We start from the raw sequence: 15,631 nt of genomic DNA on the forward strand, positions 1-15,631 counted from the left end.
GGGGGGGTGTACGGGTAAAAATCTGGCATGATCGGGTCGCCATATATCTGCAGTTCACTATGAAGGACTGGCGCGACCTGAACAGAGTGAGCTCATTCCTCTGCGAGCACCACGTCTATATTTGGGGCTCCCGAGTGCTTCAAAGGGCCAAACGTTATTTCGTTTAACGTGTTAAGTGTGCGTTTTTTTTTTTTTTTTATTCCCCCCCTTTCATTTTCGGAGCTGTTGGGTGTTTGCCTTGTTCTCTCTTTGTACATCGCTGTGCGCTTACAACTCAACGTGAACGCGTTTACAGCCGAGTGCATTCCACTTCCTGCCGCCCAAAGCTTCTGATTAGGCCTCGTCTTCTGTCTTTAAATACACACCCCCACCCCACTTACACCATTTCGTTTATTTATCTCATTACTGCTACTATAAACCCCAGCAGCTCATTCTCAAGCAGCGAGGGGCACAACAGAGGGAGAGGGGGAGAGAGAGAGAGAGAGAGAGAGAGAGAGAGAGAGAGAGAGAGAGAGAGAGAGAGAGAGAGAGAGAGAGAGAGAGAGAGAGAGAGAGAGAGAGAGAGAGAGAGAGAGAGAGAGAGAGAGAAGAGAGAGAGAGAAAAAATAGAAAGAAATCCCACAAAGCCATGGTGGCCGCGCTGTATGAACAGCACATCTATGCCTTCCTGTTCTCTCCCTCTCTCTCTTTCCCTCTCTCATTTCTGTCCTTCTCCTCCTCCTCTCCTCTCCTTTCTCTTGTTCTCTGACTCCCAGGTGCCCTGAGCCCAGTGAAGATGGACGTGTAGATGGACGTGTAGATGGACGTGTAGATGGGGATGTAGATGGGGATGTAGATGGGGATGTAGATGGGGATGTAGGTGGGGATGTAGGTGGAGGTGTAGATGGAGGTGTAGATGGAGGTGGGGGTGGGAGGTGTAGATGGGGATGTAGATGGAGATGTAGGTGGAGGTGTAGATGGAGGTGTAGATGGGGGTGTAGATGGGGGTGGGGGTGGGTGTCCAGGCCGGTTCCTAGCGCACTGCAGGAATGCACGGGCCTGAGATATTTGTAATACCTGACCTTAGCCAGTCAAAACTAAGACTACAGCTGCACGCAAATTATACACACAACCCCCTCCACAGACACACACAGAGACAGAGACACACCGGTATAAACACTGCCATGTTTCCAAGCACACCGCAGCGCTCACAGATCTTTCTGCACAGATCTTTCACACAGCTTACCAAACTAAATGAGAAAAATGCACAGAGCACGGCGAGAACACTGAACCCCACACCCTCCTCCCACCCCCCCCCCACACACACACACCACCAGACCCCTCCTCACCCCCACACACACCTGGACCCTCCTCACCCCCACACACACACACCACCAGACCCTCCTCACCCCCCCACACACACCACCAGACCCTCCTCCCCCCACACACCACACCACCAGACCCTCCTCACCCCCACACACACCACCAGACCCTCCTCACCCTCACCCCCCCCCACTTTGAGAGGGACTCATTTGAGGCACATCTGGGCCGGTAGGCTTATTAAGGGCCTGGTTCCTGGCCCCTAATTACCCGTGTGGCTGGGGCTGGAGCTGGGGGGCTCAAACACAACGCCAGGGGCCCACGGCCCCAGCAGCAGTAGCAAATTACTGCTTTCCCACCAATGGCCTGCTGCGAGGACAGCCTCCCACGAGCTCTTCAACACACACACACACACACACACACACACACACAAACATATCACCACTGCCATTACTCTGCTGTCTGGGTCTTGGACGGACACAGTCAAAAACCGTGCACAGTACAGAGGAACACAGACTCAAACACTCCGTCACAAGCCTGTCTGTGGACCGGACGGACAGACAGACAGGACAGACAGACAGACAGACAGACAGGCAGACAGACAGGCAGACAGACAGGCAGACAGACAGGCAGACAGACAGGCAGACAGACTCTCCCAGGCTGGGAATGCTGAACCCCCTCAGTGCTAAAGCAAGTGCCTGCGGCGGATAGCGAGCTTCCTTTGTGATGTGATTTCCTTTGATGCGGACTGATTGAAGTCCGGTGCCGACAATGAAGATGATGATGATGATGATGATGATGACTGTCATGCCAGAAGCTGGTGTCTGTTCAGCATCCGTGTGTCACGCACTCCCAAAGGCACGCTTCACTTAAAGGCATGCAGGGAAATCAGGGCCGCAAGATGCAATGACTGTTTTAACGGGAAATGTAGTGTTACGGTAAGTCTCCAGCACCCACACACACACACACACACACACACACACACACACACATCTCTCAGATGAGGCCAGTAAACTCTTGTAAACATAGTTGTACAGCTGCATGACAAATTCGTAGCGTGATAAAAAAAAATAAAAAATCCAACCTGTTCTCGACCGCAATCTTAAACCTCAACAAACACATGACTCAGAAGAAGCCACTACCACCGGGGTTCAAACGCTCGCCTGAGGATCCTAACAGAGAGGACTAGTGAGGGCTTCTGGGGTGGCCGAGGAAGGGTCGAGATAGTGCTGGTGTGTGTGTGTGTGTGTGTGTGTGTGGGGGGGGGGTTATCGTGGGTGGGTTATCGTGGGGGAGGGTCCTCCTCAGCTGTCTGGCCCAGAGCAACTATTCTTTGTCATTAGGGCACAGGCACTTCCCGTCGCTTCCAATTAAAGCCCTTCTCTCTTCATCCTCTTCCTGTCCATCCCTTTCTTTCTTCCCTTCTTTCTCTCCCCCCCTCATTCATCCATCCATCCTCTTTCTTTCCCTCCTTTCTTTCTTTCTTTTCCTTTCTTCTTGTGTCTCCCTGGCACTTCAGAGGATGGAGGGCATCTATCAGAGGGTCAGAAATAATGACCTCTCATCAAGTGGGTGGGGATGGAGGGATCGAGGAGGAGGAGGAGGAGGAGGAGGACAGAGGAAGAGATGACAAAAAGGAGAAAAGAACAAGAGCAGAAAACAACCTCCATGGAGAAAAAGACACAGAGAGGGCAAGCAGTGAATTAGAAGACAGGAGCACAGCGAAATGCATGCTCTTATCCAACAGGTGCCCATGTGTGATGGTGTGTGGTGTGGTGTGTGTGTGTGTGTGTGTGGTGTGTGTGTGTGTGTGTGTGTGTGTGTGTGTGTGTGTGTGTGTGGGTGTGTGTGTGTGTGTGTGTGTGATGGTGTGTGTGTGTGTGTGTGTGTGTGTGTGTGTGTGTGTGTGTGTGTGTGTGTGGGTGTGTGTGTGTGGGTGTGTGTGTGTGGGTGTGTGGTGTGTGCAAACTTGCCAGAATCTTGGAAGCCAGAAATGCCAAAAGACAAATGATTGGTGCGCATGTGTTTGTATGTTTGGGGATAATGACTGGATTGGATTTGCACCATGCCGGCAGTTTTCCATCTAGACCAGATGATTCCCTTGGGAATGGTCCTGTTCAAAACTAATCCCCGCTGTTCAAACAAACAAACAAACAAACAAATAGCTGACTAGAGTCCCACCTAAAAGAAAAGCCTATCAAAAGCACCCTATCCCATTATTCCAAACTTAAGGCTTAGAGCTCTTTCCTTAATCTTGCTATTATGAGTCAAAGAACTACATGCCAAGATATGATTAATGTCACTGTGCTGAGATATGCGGTTCACACTGTGTCCCATTACAGTATTCTTTATGCCGGAGACAAAAACTGACCTGAGGTCTGCTCTGAGACTGAAGCCAACTGGAGATCAGACTAGGGCTGCACGATTTGGGAAAATATTTAATTGTGTTTTTTCAGACAGATATAGCGATTGCAATGTGATTTTTGAGTGTCAATGCTCAACATTCCAAATGTCTCGACGTTGTGCCACTTCTGACCGACTGTGAAGCTAATCACCAATCAGAACTGCTGACTGACTGGCAGGTCCTCTGTGGCTGATACCGTGAGTGAGCTACAACCATATGACGCAAAAGCAGATTTGGAATCAACTAGCCCAATGTGTCTTGTTACTGCACTCATATTGAGGCCTCTGTTGAAATCTGGGGCTCAGGGTATCCTGAGCCTCATTCAGCCTCATTCAGTGGCAAAACCTGGGTGAGTTTACTAAACCTCTTGATATAAAAGCCCTATGGCTTCACTGTAATCAACCAAAGATAGAACGTTCTTCTATTACAACTTACATGGAGTAATCTACCCAATGCACGTCACTGAAACCAAGTCCTTGGAATAACCCCCACTTCTAAAACGGTGTTATGAGACGCCTTCCGCCTTTCCCTGAGAAACCGGTGGCAGCCAGTTGCACCTTGTATGGGAGCAGAGGCCTCTGCAGACAGCCTGAAACTATGTTCCGTTCCGTAAACTTGAAGCCAAGGGGCCGATGCCACCACGAGGTCAAAATATGACTAAGAGCTCTGAAGGATGACTGACTCATCGCCGCGGCTATGTGGGGGAAAAACGGACAGCCAAACGGATTCCAACGGCTGACTCGGCATGCTGGGAAAACATATGGCAACCCCCCCCCCCCCACCACCACCACCACCACCACCACCCCCCTCTCCCAAAAAGCTCATCTCCCAGAAGTAGCAATAGCACCAGAAGTCACGAGGTGAAGACAACCATGATTCACCTGTCCTTGGCAGGCTCCAGCTGCCATGACCGGTGGAGAATTCAAAATGGCTGCCAACGGGACTTAAGACTTGATCTGGTTTGCGAGGCCACTGTCCTCTTCCCATAACTTACTAGAAGTACAGACACTTACCCTAGACTTGTGGACAGTCACTAGGTGATATGAACTATTATTGAAGACAATGTTTTGCATCATGTGCCAATGCCCACGTGTTTTGGACCGTTGCTTTTTCACCAACGGCTGTTAGATATACAAGAGATATGATCTACAATTCCTTCACTAGCAGGATAGGTCAATGAGACCTTCGTAGTCTTCCAACATACCACTTGGCTGGAACTAGCAATGTTTGATGTAGCCAATGTAATTGGATCCCTGACTACTGCAGGAATTATCTCAATGAAACCCATGAATCAAGGCCTGGATGTGTGTTCAGCCAAAGAAATTCTGCTCTGTGGTAGATAGGGATTTGGAACCACAAGAGAGATTGTGTGTGTGTGTGTGTGTGTGTGTGTATGTATCTCTCTCTCTCACACACACACTTACCACATAAACTTCCACAGTTTCAAGCACTAGATTTTCCAAACATTTTTGTTTGACTCAAAGCCTTTGAGCGCAAACAAACGACTTTACAACTTGGACTGAATACCCTGAGCTGAGGTGATCAGAGAGCCCAAGGGAGCGGAGCGGAGCGGAGCAGAGCAGACCAAGGAGGAGCAGGGGATCTGTAGGATTTCTCACACACTCACAAACCCAGATACATACACAGTGGCCATTAAGCAGGTTTCTCTCACGTATTGGCACACACACACACACACACACACACAGTCAGCAGGTGGGCTGTGTGTGAGCATGGCTGTATAAACTCGAGGCAGGTAAATTGCCCAAAACAAGCACCGCCCACGGGCCCAGCTGCAATCGGCTGGACGCACCATCAGAGGGAGCGTCGGCTGCACATTAAACACAGCAGGGGTGTGTGTGTGCGTGTGTATATGTGTGTGTTTGTTTCGGGCTGTCACAAGCGCACCTGCATGGGGTCGTGGGGGTTCCATCAGGTAAACAACCCAGTTTATCGCCCCTATAAAACAAAAAAAAGAAAAGTGGGAACACATAGCTTGCCTCTCTCCCCGACCAGATTCAGAGGATGTTAGGAGAGGATAAACATGACCTTCAGGCCATGTGGACACCCCCCACACCCCCTGCATGCGGGTCAATAAAAACCTCAAACCACCACCAAAGGTTCGTAAAATACAATGGGGCAGTTGCACATGGGATCAGTGTTGGCTACAGCGATGAAAGCTCAATGAGGTTCCACCGTGTTTCTGACAGAGTCTGCGCTCAGACTGTAAAATAGTGGCCAGATAAATACCTTTGTATACGAGTGTGCGTGCCTCTGCCTGTGTGCTTTGCACGCCAGCGTGAAGGAGTGTTTGTATACTCATTCAAACAAGGGGGGCGCTGCTGAAGTTTAGTGCATCAGTCGTGAGTGAGTGCCTGCTTGCATTTCTGCAGAACGTGTGCTTTTTTTTGTGTGTGTTTTTTTTAAAGGAGTGAACGGTGGGAACATGTGCTCAGGGGCTGGGGGCCAAGGCCACGAGGAGTGCCGGTGGCTCTGGGCCTAACGCGGGCCAGGTCTGGCCCAGAGTCTGGCAGCTATTGGGGACAGGTGCAGGTTAGAGTAGCGGGGAGAGAGACTCCGCAATCAGAGAAGAATGCCGGACAAGTTAGCCACCTGTGCCGATAAAGAAAAGAGCCATCACCTGTGCCCCACCCCATACACACACACACACACACTTGCCGCTCCTTTTGTTTATTCCTCCAATAGAAATGTTTAATGGAACATCTTGACCTGAAACTCTTCTGAAACCGGCGGGCCCGGGCTGGCTGCAACACTCGGGCCTTCGCTCTGTGCAGCTGCATCATGGTTTGGATTAGGCGTTTACGGCATCGCATGAATCAAGCGCAGATCCCCACATGCTTGATTTTAATGCAGCTTTTTAATAGAGCGTCTTCATCCCAAAGCAATAAGGATGTGAAGGATGCAGTGCTCATTACAAAGGCAGGACCCTTCAGAGAGAGCGCGGGATGCCAGTTGGTGGTCTGACCTTTGACCTTTGTAGTTTCTACAGAGGCGAGTTGGCGAGGTGAATGTTTGGGTGTGGGGCACACAAGCTTATGATGTACTGACAAATGCTCAGCATTCACTGAAACGTTTAACCTGCATGTTTATTTGTATCAAAGAATACAAACAAACACACAATTTGCTTCTCAAACACACACATCTTCACAGACACACACAAACACTCCCTCTCTTTCTTTCTTTTCTTCACACACACACACACACGGCGCTCACCTTCGGCAGCACTGGCGTGGCGTGCCTCTTCTTCTTGCCTTCTCCAGCAGAGTCCTCCATCAGCTCGGGGTCAAAGGTGTAGAGCTCGGTCAGCTCGTTCATGGTGAAGTGGCGCTCAATCTGCTGCTGGTCCACCACGCGGAACGACAGCGACTGCTTGGCCACCTGACGGTCGTAGATCTTCTCTTCCATGGTTCCCTGGGGAGATCATGTACAGTATGAGAGCTCAGTTTGGTAAGGGTTTAGTAGGGCAAGTACTTCTTTCATAGGGAAGTTGAGCAAATTAGCAAAAAGGTGGTCCACGCAGCACCTACATTCTGTGTCCACACAAACTTACGCACATCGACTAGTGCTTTAATGCACGAGCTGTGCAAGAGAGAACACAATGACTAGTGCTTTAATGCACGAGGTGTGCCAGAGAGAACACATCGACTAGTGCTTTAATGCACAAGCTGTGCAAGAGAGAACGAAATCATCTACACTGAGCAAACGCAGATGGTTTGGAGGACAATTAAGGACTCAGGCCTGACTATGGAAGAAAAAGTGGGTGAAGCAGAGAAAGAGAGAAAGAGAAAGAAAAGAGAAAGAGAGAGAGAGAGAGAGAGAGAGAAAGAGAAACAGATAAGACACACTCAAGAGAAAAGAACAAAAAGACAGATAGAGATGAGAAAGAAAGAATGGGAGAAAGATGGAGAGTGAGAGAAAGAAACCAGTGGTCCCAGACAGCACCTCTCACTCCGGTTACCTGCGAGTCCTTTCAGAGTCAGCCAGGCGTGCCGCCCAAAAAGCCTGCCCCCCACCCCACCCCACCCACCCCACCCCCCACTCCCAGATCTCCTTAGCATGACAAGCGCTAATGGAGGACACCTCCACCTCCGCCACGGCCCCTTTCAGACGGCACAAAAGACGCCCTGTCCGCAGGCAGCTCTATTACATAGGGGGCGAGTCACCCCTGCAACCCAGCTCCGCAAGGGGGGGGGGAGGAAAAGAGGGTGATAAGATCAGTGTGGGGTGGATGGGGTCGAGGAGGTTAAGGGTGGGGTGGGGGGTTATGAGGGGTCTCACCTGAGCCAGAAACCTGTAGACGAAGACGGGCCGGTGCTGGCCGAAACGGTAGACGCGGAAGATACTCTGGATGTCGTAGGACGGGTTCCAGGAGGCGTCGAAGATGATGACCCGGTTGGCCGCCACCAGGTTGATGCCCAGAGAGCCTGCTCTGGTCGAGATGAGGAAGAGACGACCCCTAGACGGAGCAACAGAAAGGGGGATTGGTATATTGACTTCCCATTCTGACTGCTGAAAATACACATACACACACACACACACACACATATATATATACACACACAGATGTACACCTATATATTTCACCACACACATATACACCTTTCGCTACATTGGAATTTTCATTTTGCATTTAAGCTACAAATATATATGATATGATAACTAGGTGATGTGCATTCTCTGAAAAGAAGAGTGCGTGAGGGCGTCACAAGATGTCTACCTGGGGTTGTTTGGATCGTTAAAGTCCTCTGCCCACTTCTTGCGGGTCACAGCATTGGTGGAGCCGTCCAGGCGATAGTAGTCAATGTTCCGGAACCACTTCCCCTCTCCTGCAGCCCAACAAACAAACAAACAAACCATAAGACAAAAACACCCATTATCGTATCACCCCCCGCTGTGTTAGCTCTTTGACTTGATCTCACTCTTAATCATGACGCCCCTCGGAATCTCAGAACATCACGCCCTTGTAAATTCATGCCGCCTTTCCAAAGGCGCCGCCCCAACACCAACTGAATGGGATGAGAACGACCCTGGGCACCAGAGCTGGCTTTTAATGGCCAAAACAACAGTTAATGTTCATGTTACAAATAGCTGTTAACTGTTTGGTGTGTGCTGCCAGCCTTCATGGCCGGCCAGCGTGCATTGGTTCAGATTAGGCTTATACAACTGTGCATTAGCAGAGCAGAGCAGGAAACCAGAAGGTTTATTAGTGCCAAATGAACTGGCACACACATTCTCAGCAGTGTGCGCTTACTCTGAAGGAATGGGCTTGGCCACACACACACACACACACACACACACACACACATCAGCAAGAACAGATACACACACACACACATACTTTTATATATATATACACACACACACACACACACATACACCTTTCATGAGCACTTATGCAAACAAAATCTGTCCCCGACACATACAGTATCTTCGGCAAACTAAAAACATACTCCCTCAACCATACAAGCTCTTGCCCCCCTGTTCTCTCTCCCTCTACCCCCCACACACACACACACACAGATAGGTGGCCGTGTTGAGTGCAGCCGCCTTCTCTTTAATATCGCGTCTGCCCCCTCATGATGTCCATAACTAACATTTCAGTATGGTTCCAATTACATCACTGTGATCTTTTCATTACAAATTGCAAACCCTTAAGCAAACATTTTTTCGTAGAAAAAAAAAAAAAAAAAAAGTCAAGGTCTAATCATTTTCAAAATGAAAGCAAAAACAGCTGTGGAGCTTTAATTAGGAACATGACCTTATGCTAGAGGCTGTGTGTGTGTGTGTGTGTGTGTGTGTGTTTGCTTGTCTTGAGTCTGTCAGATGTGTGCGAGGTTGAAATAGTTTGGGATACTGCAGCAGTGTAATTTTTCTCTGCAGCTTGTGGTCTGTCTCATAAAACAACAACCACAACAACAACAAAAGAAATAAAATGATAGCAAACCAAGCTGAATGTCACCGCACAGGGGAGTAATTAACATCGCAAGTTCATCTTTGCACTGATGTCTGACAGCCTTCCTTACCATCAAAAAAACATTCCTCAGAAAGTAGTCAAAAACTACAGCTAAGCATCTCATCTTAGAGATCAGAGAAGGAATAGCCAACACTGCCAGTGACTTGTGCCTGCCTCACACATTACCTTTAATCCTTTGAGGAGTGAGGTTTTTTCCAGGTCATTCCAGAATTCTACACCACGGATCTAGATTCATATCAGTCGCCGGAGTTCATTATTACATCATCAAAATGAAATCTTCAGTCATTACCATTCTAATTACATACTTGTGATCGTATGCTTCAAAGACCTGAACCCTTCTGAGTGTCTGACTCAGGGTCTAAGAAAGATGACTGACCCGTGATTACTAGACAGGACATAGTCTGGGGCTCTGGCATTACGTGTGGCATTAAATTGGGTATTCATGGGCCGTGGGTTACGGGCAAAAGGCTAGCATGGCGTGACGTGGCATGATGTAGCCCATCTGATGGGGCGCTGGAGGGGGGGCATCTGGCTGGCCTCTGAGCGGGCTGCTGTGCACGCATGCCGGCCGGTCATCGGGACGCAGTAGGCGTCACACATACTGAGCGCCAGCTCACTGGCAACAGGGCGAGATGTCGGGAACACATTCCCACCAACTAAGCTTAACAGTGGAATGTGTATGCACCTGTGTGTGTGTGTGTGCATGTGCGAGAATGTAAGCACAAATGAAACCAAATGCATAATGGCAGACAATACAGAGACAAGGTCAACCAAGAAACTGAATCAGCAAAAACGCACATATTGCAACGGCTATCCGCGCCTTTGTTCTTATTTAAGTATGGAGTAAGTGAAAGGAACAAAAGGTCAGTCTAAAGGATAATTCCTATCATTTTTAAGGTTTTTAAGGTAAGTGCACTAAGGTCAATTTGTCTTTCTCAGATAAAAGCACTTCACCGTGTCTTAAAGGGGTATAGGCATGCTATACACACGTTGTTGAAAGCGAGTTGTTATATATCTGAAGGTGATGAACAGTGGTGAGCTACCTTTGTATGGAGACTCCCTTCCTTCATCCTTTGCCCGACAGGAGAGCTCCAGGAAGTCTTCTATCAGATCCAGAGAGATAAGGGACTGACTGAACACTAGACTGCAAATAACAACATGTAGGAGGGTTAACATACTGTTTCTGCACTTACACACACACACACACACAATATAGCATACAAACTAAACAATGCTGCACATCCCTGCATGACTACGAGAGAGGATACATCTCTTACACTCTTTTAGACTATGGATGAAAACGAAACACTAATTTCAGACAACAAATAATGAAGAGCGAGCGAGAGAGAAAGAGGCAACACTCACACTTTTTCGTCTGTCTCTTCGGCCATGCGTAGGATCTGAAAGAGAAGCGACACTTTTCCGGAATGTTCAAGGATCTCGGCATCTTCCTCAGTCACAAAGTCCTTGTACCAGTCAGGAGAATAGCTGCCAGAGGAACCCTTGGCTGTGGACCAAAGGTCAAAGGTCAAGCAAGTTAAAATCAAACAAAAGGGTCAACGGTCAATCTGGGTTAAATCAAACCCATGATGCAAACCACAAGTCCAAGAAAGGACAGGGAAAGCAAGCAAATCCTCAGCTCCACTGACTAAAATCACAGTTACATTACAGAAGTTTAACCATGCAATCCACTGACATGTGTTGACATCCTTCGGCCTGAACAAATATTTCATATCGGTTTTGAACTCGCTGATTTAGTGATCAGTTCGCTATGGCTTTTGACTGGACTCCTTCAGACCGGGTTGGCTTTTAGGTGTGGTCCGAAATCTGAAATGCAGCGTTGGCACACTTACGCTCCTCGACTGGTTCGCCCCGGTTGCGACTCTCGGGGTTGCCGCCGCGGGAGCTGGTGTTCCACTCCTTGATGACCTCCACGGCGTCGCTATCGGAGCCATCCGAGCTCTGCTTCTTCCCCTTCCCGCGAGCCTTCTTCCTGGGGGGTGGGAGACGGACGGACCAGAGGGTTCATTTGGGCGCGCACATACATACACACACGCACACACAGCTGTAACCCCAAAGGTGATGAGAGTTTCACTATTGCATCATGTGTTCGGTCACACAAGCGCACATGCTCCAATAAAACTTCAGAAGCGAATGGATAAGTGACTAATGACAGCCTGGTGTGTGTGTGGGCTTGTCACTTTCAACACGCAAAGTAAATTGTGTGTGTGTGTGTGTGTGAGCATGTGAGTGTGTGTGTGACTGTGTGAGCATGTGTGTGTGTGTGTGTGTGTGTGTGTGTGAGTCCTTCTCTTACTTCTTGGGCTTCTCGTCCTCAGAGGTGAGGCTCATCGAAGACTCTTCTGTGTCCGAGGCGATGAACTCATCCATGCTGTCCTCATCAAAGTAACCCTGGCAACCACACAGAAGACCAGACAGAGCTTCACATACAGCTAATTAGAACCGATACTTCGGTACCATGTACAAAATACTTTGATTTTTCTAAGGTACCAAAGTACCGTAGGTATCAGGAATGCAGTTCTTATGAACATGACGGGGCAGCTTATATGGTTGTGGGATTTGACAGGCGCTTTTGTCCAAAGCGACTTACAAATAAACAAAGCAACAGTGAAAGAGTACATTAAGGAGAATAGCAATAATAAACAATGTCATTGCAATCAATAGACTAGCCTGTTAATAGCCTAATAAACAAATATGATAATATTTGAGAGAGAGAGAGAGAGAGAGAGAGAGAGAGAGAGAGAGAGAGAGAGAGAGAGAGAGAGAGAGAGAGAGAGAGAGAGAGAGAGAGATTGTATTATCATATGTCTTTATTATACAGACAAACAGACAGGGTCCCTCTACCTTGTTTTCTTTGCTGATGTAGTCCAGCTGCAGACACCAGGGATGAGTCCAAATCCTGCTCAGCATCTGGAAGTCCTGGAAGAGTTTGGTCCCAGCCTTCCCCCGGTTCCCCTCTAGCGCACTCCCCACACCTGAACACACGCACACACACACACACTGAGGTTATGTTGAGTTCAAAAACAAACACACACACAGGTCTACACAAACATATGCGCACGTCTCACACCTGCTCGTTTTAAATGGGATGGTACAAACACAAACAGTCACATCTGCACTTTGACAAGGGTTACAGAGTGGGCAAACACACACACCTGCTCAGGGACAGTGTGTGCAGCATATGTGTGCAAGGAAAAACTATGACTACACTGAAGGTTGGTTGTCTGGATCTCACATACACACACACACACACACACGACCCTGACACAGGTTAGAAGAGACACACATACCAGAGCATACAAACACACATACACACACCAGTGGGGTATACTACGAATCTCGATTAGTGGGTTAGCGAGGTATGTTGCGCTCAAAGCCAGGCTATGCTGTGACACGAAAGTGGATCTGTTTTAGTGTCGCTATATCACCATGGTGTCTTATGCTGTCAACCAAACCTGGTCGGGAGGAGGTTATGTGCTAAGTTATAGCTCAAATCGTGTAATCTACCGCCCACTGACCAATCAATTGTCTTAAAAACGAAGTTCTCTCACGTGTAGGATTCTGTCATATATCTTACAGGTGGAGCTCCGCCTCTACTAACATTTTGGATCTCGAATGCGCTTTAATAGTGCTGTGCGTGCAAATATCCCACTATGGACGTGCATACCATACAACAACTGATGACAATTGATTTATCTGATGTTATAGGTTAGATGAAGCGCAGTGTAGATTACACTATCGCTCATAAATGCGGAAGTAATTGTTTTTTAATATATGCGGTCTTGTCGTCTCCGCGTTTCACGATTGTAGCGTCATCCCAACACGAGAATCGCGCAGATCTGAGCTGAAAGCCTAGTTTGACAAATATAATCACATAACTCCTATCGTAGTATCACTTAACGTATACCCCTGAGTCAAGGCTTTGTCAAGCCTCGATATGTCTACATAGCCTAGATATGTCTAACGTGCTTCGTAGTATACCCCACAGGCTAGAAGCACCTAACCAGGAATCTGGGGGTAGCCCACAAGCCAGCCACATGTCAATGGCAACTTTAAAACGCACGCACGCACACACACACACGCATCTGTCTAGAGAATGGGGTCAGTGGAAAGAACAAACACACTTTTTTTTTGCACTAGCACAAAAGGAAGACATCCAGCATCAAAAAAAAGACGAGGCTTAAATGTGTCTCAGCGGGGTCATACTTGCTTTGTGCAGACGCCCCACGACAGCTTATGGAGGAAGGCGCACATTTCAACTACATGGGGGGCGATACTGTGGTTGGTCTGTGTATGTGTGTGTGTGCTGAGAACAGTAAAATGCTGTCGTTTCGGGCGGAGGGTCTCGGCAGTGCAGACGACAACCTGGGGGTCCATACCGGCAGCCACAACAGCTTTGCATCAATGTGGCGAGCTCTCTTTGTGTGTGTGTGTGTGTGTGTGTGTGTGTGTGTGTGTGTGTAGCTGATGAGCGCTGGCTGGAAAATTCTCCCAGAGCTCTTCATTACAGAGGGGACGTGGGAATCTACACAGATAGACCACGGCTGTATGCCAGCTGCCATACCACCTCTCACCCCACACACACACACACACACACACACACACACACACACACACACACACAGCTGCACAGTGGTGCCTCAGAACAACCTCATGCTGTGGAGAAAAAACCATAACATGACACAACACACACACATTCACACACACACACACACACACACAAAAACAATGACACACACACACACACACACACACACCCACACACACACACACACACACACACAGTGTGAGAGAGAGAATGAAAAGAATCCACATCTCTTAAGCCACTGATCTCAAAACTGCGGATATAGGATTGCTATGATGAGCCATAGGGGAGAGGAGAAGGAACCGAACCCGAGAAACAGAGACCAGACGTCAGAACAGAAGATCAGAGAGAAGAAGATGAAGAGGAGAGAGAGAAAAAAAGACAAAGAGAGAGAGAGAGAGAGAGAGAGAAGAAAGAAAGAAAGAAAGAGAGAAAAAGAAAGAGAAAGCGTGAGAGTGTGAGGGGAACTGGACAGCAGCGGTGTGGCTGTAGCCAAGGCCTCACAAGGGGAATCAGAGCAGTCCATCTTCCCTCTCCCTGGACACAGCCAGCCTCACCTTTAACAAACCACCTCTGATGGAGAGTGTGAGAGAGATTGCCTGGCAGAGTCTGGTGACAGTCTCACACACACACACTTCCCAGGAGGGAGATCTTCTATCACCCGCTTCTGTCTCTCTGTTCACTCCATATTCCCTTCTGACTTCTGCTGCTGAGTGAACTCAGTGGCCGGGGCCTGAGGACTCCTTTATTTCCCCCACCAATACCAACACACTCCAAATCTCTCCCTCTCTCTCCCCTTCTTTCTTTCTCTCTCTCTGATACCAACACACTCCAAATCTCTCTCTCTCTCTCTCTCTCTCTCTCTCTCTCCACCTCCCAAATCTCTCCCTCTCCCCCTTCTTTCTTTCTTTCTCTCTCTCTCTTTCTCTCTCTCTCTCTCTATCTCTCTCTCTCTCTCTCTCTCTCTCTGATACCAACACACTCCAAATCTCTCCCCCTTCTTTCTCTCTCTGATACCAACACACTCCAAATCTCTCTCTCTCTCCCAAAGAACCGGCATCTCAAAGAGCAGCAGTCTAGTATGACCCAGTTTTGGTACCGACGCGGGCCAGTCCTGGCTGAGATCCAGGGCCCGGTCCTCTACACGCTGTTCCCTAGAAGTGGCCCACTGCTCTCCTTTTCACTCAAAAACTGACCCTACATCCTGATCCGTAGTGTTGCCAGCTTTGCATTCTGGGAACAATACTGACATGGTGGTAGTTTAGAGAAGCAGGAGGAGGAGGAGTACATATGAAGTGCAAATTTGAGGAGGGAGGAGAAGAGCCATGTT

At 48.5% G+C, this 15,631-nt stretch overlaps 1 protein-coding gene across 6 annotated transcripts in view; it reads right to left on the minus strand.

The window, feature by feature from the left end:
• atrx (ATRX chromatin remodeler) overlaps positions 1–15,631 on the minus strand; it is a 55,568-nt gene that overhangs the window by 17,351 nt on the left and 22,586 nt on the right. For 5 of the 6 annotated variants that reach the window (XM_048231045.1, XM_048231041.1, XM_048231042.1 and 2 more), the window contains 8 exons: positions 12,561–12,691; positions 12,013–12,107; positions 11,549–11,688; positions 11,061–11,202; positions 10,739–10,839; positions 8,439–8,547; positions 8,000–8,177; positions 6,935–7,132 (listed from right to left, as the gene is read on the minus strand). In XM_048231045.1, the coding sequence (XP_048087002.1) occupies positions 6,935–7,132; positions 8,000–8,177; positions 8,439–8,547; positions 10,739–10,839; positions 11,061–11,202; positions 11,549–11,688; positions 12,013–12,107; positions 12,561–12,691 (1,094 nt within the window). Of the gene's footprint in view, positions 1–5,608; positions 5,660–6,934; positions 7,133–7,999; positions 8,178–8,438; positions 8,548–10,738; positions 10,840–11,060; positions 11,203–11,548; positions 11,689–12,012; positions 12,108–12,560; positions 12,692–15,631 lie in introns of all 6 variants that reach the window. The other variant, XM_048231044.1, reaches the window with a different exon arrangement.

Source organism: Alosa alosa, chromosome 21 (genome assembly GCF_017589495.1).
Source record: "Alosa alosa isolate M-15738 ecotype Scorff River chromosome 21, AALO_Geno_1.1, whole genome shotgun sequence".
Classification (NCBI taxonomy): domain Eukaryota; kingdom Metazoa; phylum Chordata; class Actinopteri; order Clupeiformes; family Clupeidae; genus Alosa; species Alosa alosa.